Raw genomic sequence first — 23,701 nt, 5'->3', positions numbered from 1 at the left:
TACGGGGATGTAAACACACCAGCATCAGTTGTCAAGCGATGGTGGGGGGACAAACACAGACACACAAACATATACACACATACATATATATATATATACATATATACGACGGGCTTCTTTCAGTTTCCATCTACCAAATCCACTCACAAGGCTTTGGTCAGCCTGAGGCTATAGTAGAAGACACTTGCTCAAGGTGCCACGCAGTGGAACTGAACCCAGAACCATGTGGTTGGTAAGCAAGCTACCAACCACACAGCCACTCCTGTGTCTTTTCCATATTTACATGGGTTGACTAGGGTTTATTGAGGCAGATTTTCTACTGCTGGATGCTCTTCCTGTCACCAACCTTTACTTGTTTCCAAGAAAGGTGATGATATTTCTCGATGGCCAGATATGTTCTCGCAGAATACTGGAAATGAGTGACACTGCTTGAATGACTGTGACAATGATTTTGCAGCTATCATTTAATGCTAAGACAAGGAGACACGAGCATACACGCACACTCACATGTACATAACATGAAAAAAAACGAACCTGGTACTTCGTTAATTATGATGTCAAGGGTTCCTGTTGATCCAGTCAATGGAACAGCCTGTTAATGTGAAATTCACAGGCAAGGGACTGAGCACTTCACAGACACATGTATCCTTCATGTAGTTCTCAGAGTGATTCAGTGTGACACAGAATGTGGCAAAGATGGCCCTTTGAATTACAGGTACAACTCATTTTTTGCCAGCTGAATGGATTGGAGCAATGTGAAATAAAGTATCTTGCTTAAGGAAACAATGTGCTACTGGGAATCAAACTTTATGATTGTGAGCTGAATATCCGAATTACTAAGCCACATGCCTTCACATACATACACATACATACATACATATATATACATACATACATACATACACATACAATGCACTTCTTTCAGTTTCCCTCTACCAAATCCATTCACCAGGCTTTGGTTGGCCAAGGATTATAGTAGAAGACACTTGCTGAAGGTGCTGTGTAGTGGGATTGAACCTGGTACCATAAGATTGGGCAGTATTACCCTGTAAATTATGAAAGGAAATCTAAGTTGTAGAAAACTAGTAATTTTCCAAAGGATGTATATATACATACTAGTATTGTGGGTGGTTCTGATAATTGATATTTGTAAATATTTCCCAGTAATATCTCAACTGCTTTTTCTTCTTGGAGATATTAGTAGAAAAGTTCATCATTATGCCATTTATAATCATGTCTTGCCTTTTAAAACCTCTAAAATTCTTCACTCAAAGAAGCTATACTAATAGCCATATATAATACAAAACTCAGCGCCTAGATATCATACACTAACAACAACCTAATACTAGCAGATTCCCTGGCCAACTTTCTTCCTTATTGCTTAAAGAAATCTAATGTTAAAGGTCAGATTATTGAAAGTTTGTCATCATCGGACACAGTACCTATCGTAAAAAGAATTATGACTCTTTCTTTCTTTCTCACCCTGACAGTTAATAACAATAACCACTGAAATAATTTCTTACCGATGATAAAAACCAGAGAAAATCTTGGAACATTGAAGAGGCTTTAGAAATTCATTGTTTCACATAAGATATTAGGGGTTGATCAGGAGAGCTAAAAAAATCCTTAATAAAATCATAAAACTGAAGCAAAGTTATGCTTTCAATAATATATATATATATATATATATATATACACACACATTTATTCGGTAGTGTCACATATTTTTACAGATAAATTCCTCTATTTACATAATATCGAGGTCTCTTTCTTTCTTTTGTTGTCCTTTCTATCAGTATATATATATATATATATATATATATATATATATATATATGCACACACACACACAGATAGATAGATAAATACACACACATATCTACTTAAATAGTTATAGTCCAAAATATATATACATTCTTCTCATTCCACACTGTGTGTGTATCATCATCATCATCATCATCATTATCATCATCATTTAACGTCCGTTGTCCATGCTGGCATGGGTTGGACGGTTGACCAGAGGTGGCAAATTGGGGAACTGCACCAGACTCAGGTCTGATTATATATATATATATATATATATATATATATATATATATATATATATGCACACACAGTGAGAAATGATAGATATGTATATAAACTATGTATATATATATATGAAAGAAAACTATATATATACATACACATGTATGTATAGGTATCCGTGTGTGTAGTGGGTATTGATTCACTGGTGACAAAAATGTTTATAAAGTCGGAAGTTTTTGTGGACATTTAAACTGGTGATTGAGCGGTGGAGGAGGGAGCCGTAGCGGTGAGTAAGACGGTGGGGAGGCAACATGCAGTTGACATAAAGAGGAATAGTGTTTAAGAAAGAAGGTGATAGAAAGAGTAGCAGCTTAAATAAAGAAAGTGTAATGAGAGATAAGGATAGAGAGAGCGTGTGTGTATGTGTCTGTTGCTAAAGCAGAAAGTAACAGGAGTGTCATAGAAAGGAAAAGAAAGAGAATATCGAAGGAAGAATAGGAGTGTCAGACAGATAGAGGAAGAAATAGCTAGAGAGAGAGCGAGAGAGAGAGAGAGACAGACAGTAAGAGAGAGAGAGTAGGGAAGTGAGTTAGACAGACAGTGACTGCAGAAAGGAACTGGAGTGTCAGATATAGAGAGGGAAAGAGAAGAGAAATTGACGAGCTGAGAGCGACGGAGGTGGTGGTGGCCCAATGAGGTTTGGAGTATGTTTTAATGGTTAATCCTTGAGAACGGAAGTCTTGTACCAGTCACAGGTGGGGAACCATGCCGAGTAGTTGTATTGTGAAAGGTTGCAAGAGTGTCCAGAAGAAAAACCAGGCGATCCATTTTTACCGGTTGCCGTGGAATGACCGTCCACTGTTGCGAAAGTGGGTGGAAAGAGCCGGCTACAACCTCAATGATCCCAGCGACGTGGAGAGAATTAGTAAAGAGAGCAGCAGGGTGTGTAGTCTTCATTTCAAGAACAATGTTCGGATGGGAAAAAAAGATTTGCCTCGGATCAACCTACTCGGTAAGGAAATAAATATGTAGATAAGTGTCTGACTACTACCTTGTTGACACCTTCAAGAAAGCTTGCAGTTTTTAGATGTTATTTGTGTGTTGTGATTTACCATTATTATCATTAATACTACCACTGCTACTACTACTACTACTACTACTAATAATAATAATAATGATAATAATAATGATAATAATTTTAAAGTCCATGCTTCATTGAGCGTGTCGGAATTCCTACGAAATATAAAATTTCTTTATTATTATTCACCGTTCGTTTAATTCCATCTTTAGCTTCAAATGTATCTTTTTAAAAATCTGTTGTTGATTTTTATGTAACGGTTGTGGCAGTGGTGATACACTACTACCATATCTTGTACACTAGCACACACAGACATACATATACACACAGATACATACATTAGGTATATATATATATATATATATATATATACATACACACAAAGACAAACATGAACTTACACTTAGACACATATATTCACATGTAATACATACACACATACATGTATGTCTGTATATTCACACGTTTATCTGTGCACTGTTATATATATATTCAGATATTCATATATACGTACACTGATACACATGCATCAACAGATACATATATTAAACATGTGCGTTTTATTTTTACCAGCCTTCATTCGGCGCGTGTTGACTGACGCATGTTTGAATTAAAATTAAGGCAGAAAGCCACTGGATCACAATGTACACGCGAGATCTATAGTTTGGATTTTAGTCTTAGATAAAAATAATTATCTTAAAAATTTGCTCGTTTTCCGAAAAATAAATAAATTCAAGGTTGATTGACATTTCTATAGGTTTTTATTCGTTTCTTATTTAACAAATCCACACGTGTTGCGTGTGTGTCAGTCTGGAAGCTGTACTACTACTGTGTAGAGTGGATTCTCACAGAAATAGCCACTTGTGGATCCTACCCCAACACTGCTTCTTTATTCATTCGTAGCTAAGTCGTTATCCGTAGTAATAATAATATGATAAATAAGAATGCTCGTTGTTCAACAAAAACCCGTTAAGGCTATTTATTATAACACCGCAATATATTGACTTTACAAAAACAATAGGTCAGACAATCTATTCCGCTTTTTTTTTTTATTAGACCTAAATATTTTATCAATGCTCACTTGTGAATTCATTTGGTACCTCTTTATTGTAATAAATTCATTTTTTCTCCTTTTATTTTTTCTGTTTTAATATCCAATATCTAATTGGAAAAATGAACGATCAATTTGCCTAGCAGGTGTTTGCTTTTGACATGTGTTTCTAGAAGTTGTTCTTTTTTTTTCTTTTCGTTTCTTTCTCGTTCTCAACCTTCTCCTTTATTAACCTGTGTTTATTTATCACCCTATCACTCCACCGTATTTTTTGTTTTTGTCTCGTTTAATCAAGGTCCTACAATTTTATTTTTCTTCTCCTACCTCTAATTTATTTTGTTTCATTAATTCATTCTGACAATTTCGCCATATTGTTTCTATTGGCTATTTGAATTGAGTTTCTGGTGCTGGACCCCACCGAGACATCCTTTCTTGGTGACACACTCGCATCTATACCCCGTCACCATCTTCTCTACACATGCATGTATGCGTGAGTGTGTACACGTATGTGTACGTATGTGACTGTGCGTATGTATGTTACTCATTAGCGACTCACTGCCCAGACTTACCATTTCAGCTGTGTTTTTTCCCCACTTCTGATCGTTTAAAGAAATTTTCCAACACATCAACTATTTGTAACATTTTACATTACATACACACACACATTCACACACAGACGTACATACACACACACGTACACATACTTGTGTGTAGGTGTTTTTTTTTTTCTTTCAAAATTTTCATCCCATTCAGATGTTTTGATCGATAAAAATATCCGCAGTTGATGTTATTATATATAATTGTCTCTAAGCAATTTACAAACATGTTTTTCTTTTCTTCTCCCTTCCCTCTGGGTAATTAGTTGACACACAATTAGAAAAAAAAATGTTCCTTTTAATGTTGTAGTTGTTGATGGGATGAAATATTAAGTTTTTGTAAAAGTAAGTGAAGTTTCTAATTAGTAAAACGTTGCCCAGGTTATTTTTATCTATTGCTTTTTTTTCTTCTTCTCTTTTTATTTTGGTCGAAATTTGAATATGGACAGTGGTGTGTGTGTAAATGGGGTGGGAGAGCAATCTTCGGATTATTTGTCAGTGTATATATTCAGGTCATACTGACATGTCTCACACTACTAATTGTCTACCAAGAACCCTCTCCAACACCGCTCCAAACTTGTCTGTATTTAACCACAATTCTCACCTTTTAGTCTAATTAGAAAGTAGGGGTGGGCTCTCATTGGATTAGCAGTGAAAAATAGTCTCACCTCACATGCGAAATATTATATATAATAATTTGTTATTTTCCGTGTCCTTCAGCAAGACATTTGACTAAGGCTTCTTCATTGATTAAGAAATCCTATGGTATTTGAAGGAAACTTATTCAGTCAAATCGGAGACGAAGTGATTCAGTTAGATTTCCGGATATTGGTTGAGACAAATAACGATGCGTTGTACGGTAGATCTGTCCAACCCATTCCAGTATGGAAAAAACGGTTGTTACAACGATGATGATGATATATTAGCATAATGAAACATCCATATAAGGTGCATGTATTGTTGTTTTTCTGTTAGCATATATATATATTGTTATTTTATTAAATGTAATACGGAGGGACAGCATCCATAACCGTTTCAGGTCCTATTAGGATCTTGGGAAGCAGTTGAAAACCTGTTGTACAGTGTTACTCAATGACAATCTCTGGAAGTAATGACTTTGTTGTTGTTTAGCTGCAGATTATTTCTGATAAAGCAAACCTGTAATCAAAAAGTGCTCCAGTTGTGACCATCTCGTCCTTTTATATCATATTTCACTACATTGTTCAATGTGTCTTCTTCAATCTGATATGGTTTGATTTGAGGGAAATTTGGTTGCTATTTCTAGCACCCACGTAAATGCTCATTGGCTCAAGTAATAACTGTTTTGGGTTTAGAATATTCTTTGTGTCTAATTAATTAGTAACATGACCATTATAACACACACACACATCACAAATCGTCCTAAAATCTGTTTTCCATGCTGGCATGGGGTGGAAGAGTCGTCATGATCCAAATCGTCTCTTGCTCATAAGTTTTATATATATATATATATATATATGGTTCCGGGTTCAGTCCCACTGCGTGGCATTTTGGGCAAGTGTCTACTACTATAGCATCGGGCCGGCCAAAGCCTTGTGAGTGGATTTGGTAGACGGAAACTGAAAGAAGCCTGTCGTATATATGTATATATATATATGTATGTGTATATATGATTGTGTGTCTGTATTTGTCCCCCCAACTTCGCTTGACAACCGATGCTGGTGTGTTTACGTCCCTGTAATTTAGCGGTTCGGCAAAAAGAGACCGATAGAATAAGTACTAAGCTTACAAAGAATAAGTCCTGGGGTCGATTTGCTCGACTAAAGGCGGTGCTCCAGCATGGCCACAGTCAAATGACTGAAACAAGTAAAAGAGTATATATATATATATATATATATATATATATATATATAAACATAATTAAGGGTTCAGCAAACAGGAAGGGCATCTGACCATTAAAATCTGCCTCAGCAAATTCCGTCTTACCCATGCAAGCATGGAAAAGTGGACATTAAATGATGGTGAAAAATATGCATAAAAATTTTGGAGATAACTTTCATATGGATGGGTCCTAGATGTCTAAGACTGTAGGGTAATGGCTGTAATGTTTTGGGGTCATAGGTCTACTGACAGAACCACATGGACCAGTGAGTGAGTTTTTATGTAGTTTCTTTAGAAATAGCAACCAAAATATCTGCCCTAACTCTTCGAAACGCCAGTGTTAGAATGGTGGCAGCTGATGAAGGAAATGTTCTCTATGTGGTCTATACTTTGTTTATCATTTTGTCTACGTTTTGTTTGCAATGTCCTGTACCCAGATATGCATCTATATATACAGGTAGATGTAAGTATGTACATACATGTACGTATATATGCATATACTCATTTATTATTTGTATCTCAAATCATTTCCTGTTGTGTGTAAAAGAAAAATGGATATTTTAGACAATATACCAGGAAAAAAAAATTATGATCCTGGATGAATGATGGCTTTGTTCATAGTTTGTGAAATTAGGTCTGGCCTAGGGCTAAGGAACAACATAACATCAAGATGAAACAACTATGGTATGAGGAGTGAGACAGCTAAGCAGAAAGGGAAAAGAGAATGACAAACAAGAGTGACAGGCTGTGAGTGAAGTGCGGTGGGGTGAGGTATCACTGGAGAAGAAGGAATGATAGTTTTGCAAGGGAAGTGGGGGCTGTCACTTGAGAAGAAGGTTTGACAGAGTAATAAAGAGAGGAGAAAGTGAATGACCATAACAAAAGAGGCGGAGGGGGGGGGTCACTTGTGAAGAAGGATTGCCAGAATACTGAGAGGAGAACAGGATTTGATGATGAATAAAAGGAGATGGTGGTGGAGGGGGGAGGTCACTCAAGAAGGATTGACAGACTGTTTAACAAGAAGGGAGTAGAGTTTGCTTGGTTTTCTTCACTACTGCAGGGATCTGGAGGCCATAATAAATAAACAAGAGACAAAACAACGATGAGGCCATGACAGGTAGCTAGTCTGTGTAGAGATGATATGAGAGAGATGATAAATGTTGTCTAGCCCCCAAATCAGCTCTGATTGAACAGACCTAAGGTCAGTAGGACTCCAGTCATGACCATCTCATCTCTTTCCCTGCCATAACTCATCCAGGATCTCTATGATAGAAGAGGTATTTGAAAAATTAGCTACTATTTCTAGTTGATTGATCAAGCAGATAGCCACTGTCTTGGTGGCTCAATATGATGCTTGACCGGGCCATTATTAAAAGGGGAGGGTCACAGGTAACTTGCATGAGGAGAAAGCTGAAAAGTGCAGTAGGGGCAGGAGTGGCTGTGTGGTAAGAAGCTTGCTTCCCAACCACATGGTTCTGGGTTCGGTCCCACTGCATGGCACCTTTGGCAAGTGTCTTCTACTATAGCCTCGGGCCGACCAAAGCCTTGTGAGTGGATTTGGTGGACGGAAACTGAAAGAAGCCCATCGTATATGTTCTTTTATTCTTTTACTTGTTCCAGTCATTTTGATTGCGGCCATGCTGGAGCACCGCCTTTAGTCGAACAAATCGACCCCAGGACTTATTCTTTGTAAACCTAGTACTTATTCAATCTGCCCCCCGCCACCATCGATTGACAACTGATGTTTGTGTGTTTACTTCCCCATAACTTAACAGTTCAGCAAAAGAGCCTGATAGAATAAGTACTAGGCTTACAAAGAATAAGTCTTGGGGTCGATTTGTTTGACTAAAGGCGGTGCTCCAGCATGGCCACAGTCAAATGACTGAAACAAGTAAAAGAATAGTAGATACGTAAAGAGAATACGACAGAGGATTCTGTAGTCTTGGCTTATTGAGAACATGACAACCTCTCCAGTGCTGGTGCCATGATAAAATGCACCTGATACACACTGAAGTGGTTGGTATTAACAATGGACATCTGACGCTAATGCTGCCCCTGACCTGTCTAGGAGGATAGTAATTCTGAAAGACCATAATCACCTGTCTGACCTATGCCAGCATGGAAAGCAGATTATGAAAAAAAGCACTATCCGAATGTGGTCAATGCCAGTGCACCCTGGTTGGCTCCTGTGCCAGTGGCATGTAAAAAGCACTATCCGAACATGATCGATGTCAGAGCTGCTTGACTGGCCCTTGTGCTGGTGACATGTAAAAAGCACCCACTACACTCAGAGTGGTTGGTGTTAGGAAGGGCATCCAGCTGTAGAAACATTGCCAGATCAGATTGGAGCTTGATGTAGTCGCTGGCTTTCCAAACCTCAGTCAACCCGTCCAACCCATGCCAGCATAGAAAACAGACGTTAAACGACGATGATGATGATGAATGATGATTTTGTAATAATCCAGCTCTCCATTATTTAAACTTCAATGTGTTGGGCGCCAACTTTGTCTGTGTGTCTCATATTGTTTTACTGGCTCTCTACAAAGTTTACTTAAAGTCTCACTCTGAAAGAACATTTTACATACTTCTATGGGTAGCTGCTACACATAAAAATATTCTACTGATTGACTATGACGCCACCATCAACAGACATAATCATTCAAGCCAAATGGGGTACCCTCAAACCATACTCTATTGTCTTAAAGGGGACGTGCTTTGGATAATGTAGTCATCGTTGTCATAGCTTCCACTTTTCCATGCTTAAGTGGGCCAGACAGAATCTGTTGAGGCAGATTTTCTACAGCTGGATGCATTTCCTGTCACTAACCCTCACTTGTTTTTAAGCAAGATAACATTTCCCCTTCAACAGAAATGGTTTTCACAGAAAATGACACCACTTGTATGACAGTGACACTCATTTACAACTGTCATCTGTCATCAGAACAAGAAAACACACACTCATATATACAATGGGCTTCTTTCAGTTTCCATCTACCAAATTTACTCGCAAATCTTTGGTCAACCTGGTGCTATAGTAGAAGACACTTGCACAATGGGATTGAACCGGAACCCAAAACCACATGGTTAGGAAGTGAACCTCTTAACCACACAGCCATGCCTGTAACCTCATATAAAATGGTAAAGGTAGGATAAAATATTCTACAGCTGGGATGTATCCCTTTTCATGCCTGAAGATTTTTCACCATACTACTGACTTGGTATTGGTGCTAACAAGGCACTCTGTGTCAATCTTATTCATTTTTGGCTACCTAAATGTACCAGAACAATATGAAGTAAAATGCCTAGTCCAAGGATACAACATACTTCCTAGACCAGGAATTGAACCACAATTTTATGATTGAGAGCCCAGTCTTTTAATATCTGCACTGCACATCTTAGTTTTCCAGGATGATCACTGCTGGAATGCTTTTGATCTTTGATCTGCTTGTTCAGGTCTGACCTGGGGTTAAACAAGCATACTACAAACACTGGCTCACATTTACTCCAATTTCCTCTTTTGATCCTTCTGTACTGTGTGCTTCCATGAGTTTTTCAAGCTGTGTACCCCACCCCGTTCAAGTCCACTTGATGACCACCCACTTATCATTTCTGCTGTGCCTCCAAACAACATTGACCCTGTGATACTAACTCCCCTGAGACACCATCTGATTCTGTAATACAAATTTCTTGCTTTGAAGCATACTCATCGCTAGGGGTAGGTGGTGCACTGGACAACACTTGCCCCACTTATTATTCAATGGTGCACCTTCAGATTTACAGTGATATACATATATCATAACTCCACTTTAGCATTATTACAAATTAGTGCCCACCCAGAATATTCTGAAGCACCCCCAGGCATCAAGTCTGGCAATGGGCCTGTTTTGAAGTAATCTAAATTAAAACAGTCCATCAACATTGTATGTTGATTTATGTTTCAAACACCAGCTTAACAATGGCAAAGTTATTTTACAAAATTCTTCATTATTTTCAAAACCAATTGAAACAAAGATTGTGTATTTCAGCAGAAATTTGGCAACAAAAATAGTAAACATTTTTTTTCACCCCTTCCTCTCCAGGATGTACATCCCTCTTGAACATAATCTTTGCCCATGTTTTTCTTATAGATATTCAAGCTGAATATCATCTTAATTCCTTTAACTCCATGTAGAGTGGCAACAAGAGATCTCCCTCTGTCTCAGTCTTTGGTAATGGATTACAGTTGTCCCCAGGTATAGCAATCGGCTGTGATTCCAGTTCTTCCTTTTGGCTTTCACTATATTATTTCATGGAGGCGCAATGGCCCAATGGTTAGGGCAGCAGACTCGCGGTTATAGGATCGCAGTTTCGATTCCCAGACCGGGCGTTGTGAGTGTTTATTGAGCGAAAACACCTAAAGCTCCACGAGGCTCCGGCAGGGAATGGTGGCGAACCCTGCTGTACTCTTCCACCACAACTTTCTCTCACTCTTACTTCTTGTTTCTGTTGTGCCTGTAATTCAAAGGGTCAGCCTTGTCACACTGTGTCATGCTGAATATCCCCGAGAACTACGTTAATGGTACACGTGTCTGTGGAGTGCTCAGCCACTTGCATGTTAATTTCACGAGCAGGCTGTTCCGTTGATCGGATCAACTGGAACCCTCGACGTCGTAAGCAACGGAGTGCCAACAACAACAACAATATTATTTCATATGCAGTCTCTGAAGACTAACTCCCTTTATCAAGACTGGTTTCATATATTTTTCTGTTACCATTTCAATATCAATGCAGAGAATACATAGTACAGAGCTGCTAATCCTACACCTATTACCATCCTCCTTTCTCAGCTGAGTGGTCCCTAGTTTTGTGGGCTCATGGGTGCTGGTGCCACTTAATAGCACCCAGTACACTTTGTGAAGTGGTTGGTTCTTAGGAAGGGCACCCAGTCATACAAACCATGTCAAAACAGACAAAATGGGACCCCGGGCAGCTCTCCAGTTGACCAGCTCCTGTCAAACCATCCAACCCATGCCAGCATCGAGAACAGGCATTAAATGATGATGCTGTACAAGGCTCCAAATTTGGGGAGTGGAAATAGCTGATTACATTGGCCCCAATACTTGACTATTCCTTTATTCTGTTGTCTCTGGAAAGATAAAAGGCAAAGTTGACCATGGCAGGGTTTTGATCAGAGTGTAAAGTGTCATAACTAAATACTGCAAGGCATTTGTGTCTGATGTTCTAACAATTCTGTCATCTGCAGCTCTGTGATTCTCCTAGAAAATAAGTGTAAAGGTGATGATGTGTAATTCTGTGGTTAAGAAGTTAGCTACATTGCCATGCAATTACACTGGATCCTTTCACTGGAGGGCATAAAGAGTGAAGGAGACAGCTGAAAACATGGATTAGTACAATCAATTCAGATTTATCATCAATATCTGATCCCTGCATATACGGTGTCCACTGTTAGAATCACAGCTGGTTGATGATTTCCATATCAGACATCTGTGATAATGGAGTATCTTTTACTTGTTTCAGATTTCTTTATTGCCCACAAGGGGCTAAACATAGAGGGGACAAACAAGGACAGACAAAAGGATTAAGTTGATTACAACGACCCCAGTGCGTAACTGGTACTTATTTAATCGACCCCGAAAGGATGAAAGGCAAAGTCGACCTCGGCGGAATTTGAACTCAGAATGTAACGGCAGACAAAATACTGCTAAGCATTTCGCCCGGCGTCCTAACGTTTCTGCCAGTACGCCGCCTTGTATCTTTTACTTGTTTCAATCATTAAACTGGCCATGCTGGGGCAGTGCCTCGAAAAGTTTAATCTAACAAATCAACTACCATACTTAATTTTTTAAGCCTGGTACTTATTCTGTTGGTCTCTTTTGCTGAGCTGCTAAGTTACAGGGACAACAAATACTAGTTCTCAAGCAGTGGTGGTGGTGGTGGTGGGGCAACCACAATGACACATACATATATGTATATATGTACAATGACCATATGTTGCCTGTGATGCCCTGCAATGATGTAGGTCCAGCCTCTTTCTCCCAGTTGAAGGCTATTAACTATCCCCTGCCATGTTAGATATGTCTGTAATCCCATAATTTTATTTAGCTTATGAAGCATAGGCATGGTTGTATGGTCCAGAACTTCGTTTCCCATCCTTGTCATTTCAAGTTCAGTCCCACTGTGTGGAACTTTGGGCAAATGTCTTCTACTAAAGCTCTGGTCAGCCAAAGCCTTGTGAATGAATTTAGTAGATAGAAACTGAAAGAAGCCTGTTGTATTTATGTGTGTTTATTTATATGGAGGGAACCTGTGGAAGGGGTAGATCCAAGAAGACATGGGACGAGGTGGTGAAGCTTGGTCTTCAAATGAGGCGGGGGTGTCGTGGAAGTGATGACAAGTGATTGTGACCTTTGGCGATTTGCTGTGCTTTAGAAAACTCATCGAGCCAAGTGAAATCATAGGTGTGGCCAGTGCTGGTGGCACATAACAGCTGCTGTGCCAGTGGCACGTAAAAGCTGATGACACATTAGGGCACCTATACCAGTGATATGTAAAAGGGACCAGCTACACTCTCAGAGTGGTTGGTGTTAGGAACGGCATCCAGCCATAGAAATCAAGTCAAATTCAGACTAAAATGTGGTGCAGCTCTCTGGCTTACCAGTTCCAGTCAAGCCATCTAACCCATGCCAACATGGAAAATGGATGTTAAATGATGGTGATGATGATGATGTGTGTCTGTTTGTATCTCCTTGCACAAATAGTTATAAATGAATATTGCTGTCATAGAAGAAGTGTCCTTTGTTTCCAGTCTTCTATGAAAACATGTTCCAGCTATGGGGTAATATTGCTTTGCTTGGAAACAAATGAGGGCAGGCAACAGGAAAGGCAACCAACTGTGGAAAAGTCTGCCTCAACTAATTCCGTCTTGCCCATGCAAGCATGGAAAATGATCGTTAAAGTGATGATGATGATGGGATTATACTGCTGCTGCTGCTGTTGTATTGTTAAAACGCAGCCTGCATCATTTGTGAGTCATCACTTGCAGACATCTGCAAACATATGTCATTCTTGTAAAAATCCTTTTCATACAAAAGGATAGGGAGGAAATTTTTATAAGGAGCAGGAGTGGCTGTGGTAAGAAGCTTGCTTCCCAACCACATGGTTCCGGGTTCAGTCCCACTGCGTGACACCTTGGGCAAGTGACTTCTACTATAGCCTCAAACCGACCAAAACCTTGTGAGTTGATTTGGTAGACAGAAACTGAAAAAAACCCGTCGTGTGTTTGTGTGTCTGTGTTTGTCACCTCCACCATCATTTGATATCCGATGTTGGTGTGTTTACGTCCCTGAAACTTAGTGGTTCGGCAAAAGAGACTGATAGAATAAGTACCAGGCTTACAAAGAATAAGTCCAGGGGGCGATTTGTTTGACTAAAGGTGGTGCTCCAGCATGGCCACTGTCAAATGGCTGAAACAAGTACACGAATACACAAATAAAGGATTACAACAACCCACAACTGATAAAGGAGACACTAATTGTTAACCTGCTAGAAATAACAACCAGATTGCACTCAAATTAACATCTGCTGAAAAAAGGGGAAGGGCACATTGGATAATGTCTGCTATGTCTGGTAGAAAAGGGATAAAAAAGAAAAAAACAGGGAGGTTACAAGTGAAAAGTGTTTGATCCTGGAGCAAGTGGATCAGTGTTGGCCTGGGACTAAGTTGTTGTTGTTGGCACTCCGTCGCTTACGACGTCGAGGGTTCCAGTCGATCCGATCAACGGAACAGCCTGCTCGTGAAATTAACGTGCAAGTGGCTGAGCACTCCACAGACACGTGTACCCTTAACGTAGTTCTCGGGGATATTCAGCGTGACACAGTGTGACAAGGCTGACCCTTTGAATTACAGGCACAACAGAAACAGGAAGTAAGAGTGAGAGAAAGTTGTGGTGAAAGAGTACAGCAGGGTTCGCCACCATCCCCTGCCGGAGCCTCGTGGAGCTTTAGGTGTTTTCGCTCAATAAACACTCACAACGCCCAGTCTGGGAATCGAAACCGCTATCCTATGACCACAAGTCCGCTGCCCTAACCACTGGGCCATTGCGCCTCCACTTTGGGACTAAGTAACCACTGAATAACCCAATAATATTTCATCATCATCATCTTTAATGCCTGTTTACCATGCTGGTATAAGATAAAGATAAAGTTACCTCTTTGAGTCATGCTGACTCATAAGGGCCAGTTTCCTAATGTCAGTGGCATATATATTCCCCAACTGGATGGGACGCTGATCTGTCACAGGATTACTCATTTTTGCCAGGTGAATGGACTGGAGCATCATCATCATCATCATCATCATCATCCTTTAATGCCTGTTTTCCATGCTGGTATAAGGTAAAGGTTAAAGTTTCCTTCTTGAGCCATGTCAGTTTCCTGATGTCAGTGGCGTATGTATTCTCCCACCTGGACGGGACATCAGTCCATTGCAGGATTACTCACTTTTGCCAGCCAAGTGGACTGGATCATCATCATCATTATCATCATCGTCATCAATGTCTTCTTTGGGGAATGCAGTGACTGGTGAAATCTGAGTATATAGAGGGGGTGGGGAATATAGGATAGCATTGATACAGCGAAAAGTGTCGTGAGGACAGGATTGGGGAGCAAAAGATAAGCATAAGAAAAGTGTGAGGAAGAGAAGAGGTGTATCTTGGTTTGTTGGGGTAGGGTGTGTGAAAAGTTTCATTGTTACATGAGAGTGAAACACAGCACTTCTAGAACTCATTTCCATTGAAGTAAGTGGGTTTTCTCAAGAACCTAATATTGCCAGACATCTTGTTCCATTGTCATCTCCATGACAAAGTACTTCCATAGGTAAATCTACCTCATTTTCATTCATAAATGCCACTTCCTCTACCGTTACTCTAGCCAAATATTCTCACCTCAAAGTACTATAATAACTCAGTAAACAATGTTTCTGCTGGTAAAACTATCTTGTTTCCCTCCACATCCACATACTTCATCACTACAGCCACCAAGACAGCTTAGTGTACTAACAACTGTTATTAGATACGCCTTTGGTCAATAAATTCCAATAACTTCGCTCTTGATGCGAGACCCTGTTGTCATCAATATATTCAATTTGTCTCCCTGACTAATTTACATTGCAATATATAAGCTACCAGATATATGACTAACTGACTCACAAGTAGTTCGTTTATACGTCATGTCATTCCACAAAGTCAGTTCTTTGAAGCCATTATACCACACCAATAATAGTTTTGGCATTAGCAAAGTTGTTGCCCTTGACATCAGCAAATCTTCATTCCTTATCGACTTCACTTATTAAATCAGTATGGATGAACGGTTAAGAATTTTGTGTTGCAATCATAAGGTCTTCAACTTGATGCCATCATGTGGCATCTTGGCTTAGTGTCTTTTAACATTGCTTTGCCCTGTCTTGAGCCTTGGACTGTTGAAGTTGTTACAGTGCCATTGTGATATGCGGTTTGTCTTGGGCAGTTTTAGACCTGGGTAAGTTCATCTCTCTAAGTCTAAAGAAAACTGAGAGAGAGAGAGATGTTGACAAATTGGTCTCAGTACTTGGTTGATGCTTTATTTATCAACCCTGAAGGATAAAAGGGAAAGTTGACTGCAGTTGTATTTGAACTCAGAGTGCAGAGTTAGAACAAATACTGCAAGGCCTTCTGTCCAACCCTTTAATCCACCATTTTTTCAATTCACCATTTTTTACCATAGTCTTGAGTCAACCTCAGCTTTCTGAGTGAAATTAGGTGGATGGAAACTGTGCTGAAGCAGATCACATTAGATTGTACTTGTAATGCCTAGGTCCAGCATAGTCACATGCTGAGGTCACCTGAGAATTACATTGAGGACATGTGTCTGTGGAACGTTCAGTTACAGATTATTCCAATGAGCAGGTAGCTCAATTGATTAAATAACTGAATACTCTTCATCGAAGCTGGTTACTACTTGTTACTAACCCTAACCATCTAGATTAGAAGTTGCCTGACATGATATACCATTGCAACATGTGTTAGCAGAACCTCCTCTCTGACTCCCATTCTGATTTCCACTTTATCTTTTTCAGTGGTTTTCAACCAGGGTCTATAGGGGAATGAGAGATAAGCATAAGTGGGGTAGGGTGTGTGAAAAGTTTTATTGTTACATGAGGGTGGACACACAGCGCTTCTAGAACTCAGGTCCAAAAAAAGGTTCATTTGTGAGATGTGACAGCACACATTCACTCTCTGCATGCAATTAGACTTGGCAAGTTTGTGAGGAACCCATTGACCCAATTTGCTGAATTTTTTGATAGCATGCAGGTGTTGATGAATGGTTGAATTACCAAATTCAAGCTTCTCTGCTAGTTCCTCAACAGTTACAATGGAATTTTGTTCCACCAGGGTTTGCAGGACATCCTCGTCGAGCTCTACAGATCTTCCAGGACGAGGCTCATCTTCTAGGCTGTGGTTTCCGGCTCAGAATTTCTGGAACCACTGTTGACACTGGCTTATGCTTATTGTCCAGTCCCCATGTATTGCATTAATATTCATTGCATTTTCCATTTCATTGTTTACTTTATTGAACTCATAAAGTAAAATATGCCAAATATGCTTCTTTGTCACTGCCATTATAGCTTTGAAAAAATAACTGTTAAAATCGATCTGCACTCTTCAAAACTTGCCCTAAGAATCGGGACAAGGTAAAGTTGCTACCTGCTTTTATAGCAAGTTGATGCAGGTAGTTTATCCCATTCCCTTCTGACTTTTGAAAAAACTGCATTATTAGCTTGTAGCACACACTCTTGAGGACATGCAATAAATTCCAAACAACTTCTCATGTGCATTGAAGGCTTTTGGTCTGACCACCAGCATCAAGAAAACTGAATTTGTCCATCAGCCCATTTGTGACTATCTTGTTGTTGTTGCCCCTACTGTATATGTTGATCGGAAAGCATTAAAAACCGTCTCCTCCTTCACTTAACTTGGTTCCATTGTGTCCAATGATGCTAAGATGGATAAAGAAATTGAGTCCAGAACTGGAAAGGCTAGCTCTGTTTTTGGTAGGTTTTATCACAGGCTTTGGAACAGTCATGATGTATCATTGAAGGTGAAAGTTGATGTATATAAGTTAGTGATCTTGACAACATTGATTTATGATGCTGAATCTTTGACTCTGTACTGAAAGCACATCAACCAGCTTGATGCTTTTCATATGCGGTGCCTGCATACTATCTCCAACATAAACATAAAACTGAGTGACTATACTCATAACAGTGTGGTACTAAGAAAATGCAACATATCAGATATTGAAGCCATCCTCATCAAAATACTGCTTAGATGGTCAGATCATCTCTCGGGTATGAGTGATATCAGAATTCTAAAGTAACCTCTCTTTGGCCAATTCTCAACAGGAAGGTCAGCTGGAAGGCTACTCTTGTGCTTCAAAGACAGACAAACTAAAAGACAATCTGAAGTAATGCAAAATTCCCTTTACTTCCTGCGAAAACAAAGCATCAGAATGCTTCAAGGGTTATAGAATTTGAAGGTGCATGTGCTGTTGGCTTTTGAATGTTTCTGAATGTTATGGTTCAAGTATTCACCTGATGAAAACGTTTTTTTTTTCTTTTCTAATGACAAAATTTCCCCATTAATCAATTAAAAATTCGTTGGAAACAGCTGTAGTGAATTGACACAAGTGATGGAAGCTAAAATTCTGAGCTTTTGGACATTTTTAAAGATTCTTCCTAACCACAGACTTTTATGCCTGAATCCAGGACATCTGGAAAATATGATTGTATGACAATCCTGCAGTAGTTGGTCAGCATAGTAGTGACTAGTGGTATGTTATATGGTGATTGGTATGTCAGTGGCCAGTTTTTTTGTAATGTGATGGTAGATACTATAGTGAATGATATGTGGGTGTGGTGGCTAGTATTGCAGTAACCAGTGTCTGTAGGGTGATGGTTTGTATGGTAATTGTTGGGTTGTTTAGTCCCTGGTCAACTCAGATCTATCAGTCTCTCATATTCACCACAACACTGCCTGTACGGAACACCAAGCGATCACTTGGTCTGCTAGAAATAGCAGCCAAATCTCCCTCAAATACCACCCAATCATCTTGACAGAAAGCAGTGCTAGGAATAGCTGCCAAACCACCCTCAAATTACTACCGTCGTGACTAGAGAGGGATACATTAAATGATGTGCATCTAGAATGGTAACGCTTCAAGAGAAGGACGTGATGGCTGTAGTTTGAACGCCTATGATCATAAGTCTATTCGATCTATCGGACATGGTTTTTCATATTGATTACAACACTGCCTGTACGGAACACCAAGCTATCACTTGACCTGCTAGAAATAGCAGCCAAATGTCCCTAAAAAAACCACCCAATCGCTTCGGAAGAAAGAGGGGCACTTTACGTGAGATGCACCAGATTCTCAATGCTTAAGAGAAAGACATGCTGGTCGTGGCTGGAAAGGCTTTGATCACAGGTCCATTTAATCAAATCTCAACTTGAAGCTAAACAATAGCTTGTTCTATGTGGTCGTTCGACTTGCTAGAAATAGAAGCAAAATATCCTCATTTCAGTTAGACATTACTGTCTTAAAAAATGGCTAGACACGTTGCAATCTGGTAAATATTACGTGAAAGAAGGAATAAAAATTAGATGGGATGCTCATCAATAGAACATCTTTCACTTGCTGATCATGGCAAATCAACAACAGGCTTTATTTCACTTCTTTCTGTAATAAAAAGAGACAGAGGACAAAGAGTGAAGACCACATCATTTATTTATTGCTGTAATAAACATTAAAACTGATACTTGACTTAGAAATATTTAAAATATCATGACACCATTAAAGTAAAATATTGTAAACATAAATTACACAACGTAACATTAACAATTAATATGGATCTTCTGCGCGGTCGATCGACCTGGTAGAAATAACAGCCAAATATCCCGTCGACCGCTTAAAAGATAGAAAGGACATACTTGTACAGATCATTTTACATGGCTTCTCCACCCCGTATACTTGCATGCATTGGACCGGTTCGCCCTAATATAGTTTGAGGTTCTTGAGATTATTTATTAGCCTTTAACACATAGTTGTAATGTTATATATAAACTGGCACCAATTTGGAGTGTAGTTATGAAAACATCTTCCTTTCCTGTTTTTCTGCAGGTTCCTGCAAGTTGCGAGGGAACTTACCAGAAATAACTATTAAAATTTCCTTAAATTAGCATCCTATTGTCATAAAAGAATGCCGGACGCATTGGACAGTGTGTACAAAAATATAAGTTAGTCATGACCAGCCATGACTATCTCATAATTTTGATCATAGGTTTTCTTAGTCAAGGATGACCTAGGACTTGTTGTTGGCACTCCGTCGGTTACGACGTCGAGGGTTCCAAACAGAACAGCCTGCTCATGAAATTAACGTGCAAGTGGCCGAGCACTCCACAGACACGTGTACCCTTAACGTAGTTCTCAGGGATATTCAGCGTGACACAGTGTGACAAGGCTGACCCTTTGAATTACAGGCACAACAGAAACAGGAAGTAAGAGTGAGAGAAAGTTGTGGTGAAAGAGTACAGCAGGGTTCGCCACCATCCCCTGCCAGAGCCTCGTGGAGCTTTAGGTGTTTTCGCTCAATAAACACTCACAACGCCCGGTCTGGGAATCAAAACTGCGAGTCCGCTGCCCTAACCACTAGGCCATTGCGCCTCCACTTTCTAAATAGTACACCTTATGAAAAATTACCTTCAAATTTTTTAGTAATGCGGCGCGCCTGATGATGAACCTTGTCTCTTGCGGCCCGCTTCTTGAAAAAGGTTCCCTATGTCTACTCACCACGATAGAATAAGTACCAGGCTTTTAAAAAATAAGTCCTGCTGTCAAAACATTCGACTAAAAATTCAAGGCGGTGCCCCAGCATGGGCGCAGTCGACTGAAACAAGTAAAAAAAAATTCAAGATATTAAGTTCTTGTAAGTGAGACTGTATCATCAGTAAGCTCGTCACAGATAGAGCGACGAAAATTTGACACCAAATAATAAATGATTGAGTGAAGTTAACTGGTTTTTTTGTGTGTTTATGAATGGTTAATGTGTCTCCAACACTGTAATTGCTTTTTGCTTTGTTTTTATACACAAATATTTAATCCAGTAAAAATTCTTTGGTTAGAGAAAAAAAAGATAGCTCCTATTGGCCCATAAAATGCACATATTTTATTCAACAAATATACTAATTGTGTAAATAAATGAATTTCCCAGTAACTATTTATAGATTTTTATTAAAATACATCAAATATTTCATTGACAATCATCTTCCATCTCTTCTCAAGGATGGAAAGGAGAGTCTTGATTTCAAAACGTGATTCTGAAAGGTCATTTGTTTGAGGAAACGTTCAGCTATTTCCTCACACGATTATTTTTTTAATCTTATTTCTTGCTGTTTATATTTTGTTATTTTATTGTTGTTGAACCAAACGAATTAACAATGTTCTCTAAATGGTGTCAAGCTCTCTCTAACATGCCCCCCGTCCCATCATTATCCCCCTAACAGTAATTTTCTGTTTGACCAGCCCAATGACCTCTCTCCACAACTCACAAGTATTCAAAGCGAGTTGTTTTCTGAAAGGTTCAAGGAACTTTGATGACCCTTGTTTTGATCTTCTGACCTCCTCTACTACCGCCTCGCTTTAACTTCAGCAGTTTAGCCCTTATTTTCAGATTCGAAGTCATTTCATTTTTTTTTTTCTTTTCTAATTTGCTGATTTGAACATATGCACAAATGGCTTCTGTGATTAACATCCTACCATCCATCTCTCTTGTTTACGCGCGCGCGAGTGAGAGAGAAAGAGAGAGTTGAAATTAGTGTCAATTGGTTTATAAAACTGAGCGATGCAAAAGTAACTAGTGTGTGAGTGTGTGTGTGTGTGTGTCTGCGCGCACGTCTGCATGCATGCATGTATGTGTGTATGTATATGTGTGTATGCCTATTTGTGTGTGTGTGTACATATATTCTTTTACTTGTTTTAGTCATCTGACTGCGGCCATGCTGGAGCACCGCCTTTAGTCGAGCAAATCGACCCCAGGAGTTATTCTTTGTAAGCCTAGTACTTATTCTATCGATTTCTTTTGCCGAACCGCTAAGTTACGGGGACGTAAACACAACAGCATCGGTTGTCGAGCGATGTTGGGGGACAAACATACACACACTAACACACATATATATATATATATATATATATACATATATACGACGGGCTTCTTTCAGTTTCCGTCTACCAAATCCACTCACAAGGCTTTGGTCAGCCCGAGGCTATAGTAGAAGACACTTGCCCAAGGTGCCACGCAGTGGGACTGAACCCTGAACCATGTAGTTAGTAAGCAAGTACTTACCACACAGCCACTCATGCGCCTACATGTAAAATATTCTCTCAAAGATGTGCGTTTATAATTATTTGTGCATATGTGTGTGCACGCACTCACACACGTACAACACACATGGAAGTATGGATCTGTGGTAAAGAAGTCTGCTTCATAATTATGAGATCTTGGGTTCAATTCCATTGCACAGCACCCTCGATATGTGTCTCCTACAATAGCACTGGGACAACCAATGCCTTGAGAGTGAATTCGATAAATGGAAACTGTATGGAAGCCCGTTTGTGTTCGTCTTTCCCATTGCTTAACAACTGGTGTTGTTTTGTTTACATCCCTGTGACTTATTGGATCTGCGCCAAAAGAAAAAAAAAGAGACCAATAAAATAATGTATTGGAGTCGATTTAACACCACCTCGAAGGTGATGCTCCAGCATGGTCGCAATTCAATGACTGAAACAAATAAAAGAATATAATGAAAATGCATAGCCTAGTGGTTAAGGTGTTGGGCTTACAATCATAAGTCGTGAGTTCAATTTCTCAGTTGGACAGCATGTTGTGTCTTCGAACAAGGTATATCAGTTCATGATGCAATCCTTTCAACTGGAAATGCATGCAAATGAAATACAGGTGTAGCCCTTTCTTACTCTAATGGTCACATCCTTGATGTTTGGCTGGGTCAAAGGTGGAAGGGCCGGGAGTGTTGACCATGTCCACTTGTGACTACATAGGCACCTACAACAATTAATGAAAGCATGGTACATCGTCCTCATTTGCAAGTGACTGCTGGGCTTTTTGGGTTTTTTTGTTTTTTGCATAAATATAGATGTGTGGTAAGAAATTTGCTTCCCAACCACATGGTTCTGGGTTCAGTCCCACTGCATGGTACCTTGGGCAAGTGTCTTCTACTATATCCTCAAGCAGACCGAAGATTTGGTAGACGAAAACTGAAAGAAGCCCTTTATATACATACACATATATATATGTGTGTGTGTGTGTCATTGTCTGTGTCTGTCCTTCCACCTCTGCTTGACAGTGTTGGTGTGTTTATGTCCCCATCACTTAGCATTTCGGCAAAAGAGACTGTACCAGGCTTATTCATTTGTCTAAAAATTCTGCAAGGCGGTGCCCCAGCATGGCTGGTAGACGGAAACTGAAAGAAGCCTGTTGTATATATGTGTATATGTTTGTGTGTGTCCCCAATATCGCTTGACAACCGATGCTAGTGTGATTGTTTCCCCGTAACTTAGCGGTTCGACAAAAGGGACTTTGGGCAAGTGTCTTCTACTATAGCCTCAGGCTGACCAAATCCTTGTGGGTGAATTTGGTAGACAGAAACTGAAAGAAACTCATCACAGACGCACACACACATGCCAGCTTAATTTAATTCATCCTCAGTCGAAAGACACCTGTTGTTATGTCCTGTTATTTGTATTTGTGTAGCATTCTCCGTTGTTTTTTTCTGTCCTTGTTTTCGTATACATTCGCTGCTTTCTTTCAAGGAATCTAATGCTCTTAGCTTAGTTTTTCCTTGGGGCTGGCCAGATTGGAGCAATATCGAGAATAAACAACCAAAATTGCAAGGATAATCTGGATCTCGACCGAGGAAAGAAAACTCTGGATGACCTGCCCGTGTTTTCTTCGTATCGACTATCTCGATGTTTTGTTGTCCCTTT

General features: G+C 39.6%; 1 protein-coding gene across 1 annotated transcript in view; it reads left to right on the top strand.

Moving 5' to 3' along the window:
• Window positions 1-2,534: 2,534 nt before the first annotated feature.
• The window catches only part of LOC128249104 (uncharacterized), a 43,925-nt gene continuing 22,758 nt past the window's right edge, over window positions 2,535-23,701 (top strand). Inside the window, exon 1 of the mRNA XM_052971915.1 lies at window positions 2,535-3,040. Within this exon, the coding sequence (XP_052827875.1) occupies window positions 2,794-3,040 (247 nt within the window). The 5' untranslated portion in view covers window positions 2,535-2,793. The remainder of the gene's footprint in view (window positions 3,041-23,701) is intronic.

The sequence above is a fragment of the Octopus bimaculoides genome, chromosome 11, assembly GCF_001194135.2.
Source record: "Octopus bimaculoides isolate UCB-OBI-ISO-001 chromosome 11, ASM119413v2, whole genome shotgun sequence".
NCBI classification, from domain to species: Eukaryota; Metazoa; Mollusca; class Cephalopoda; order Octopoda; family Octopodidae; genus Octopus; species Octopus bimaculoides.
This window is presented reverse-complemented; position numbering and strand designations above follow the sequence as displayed.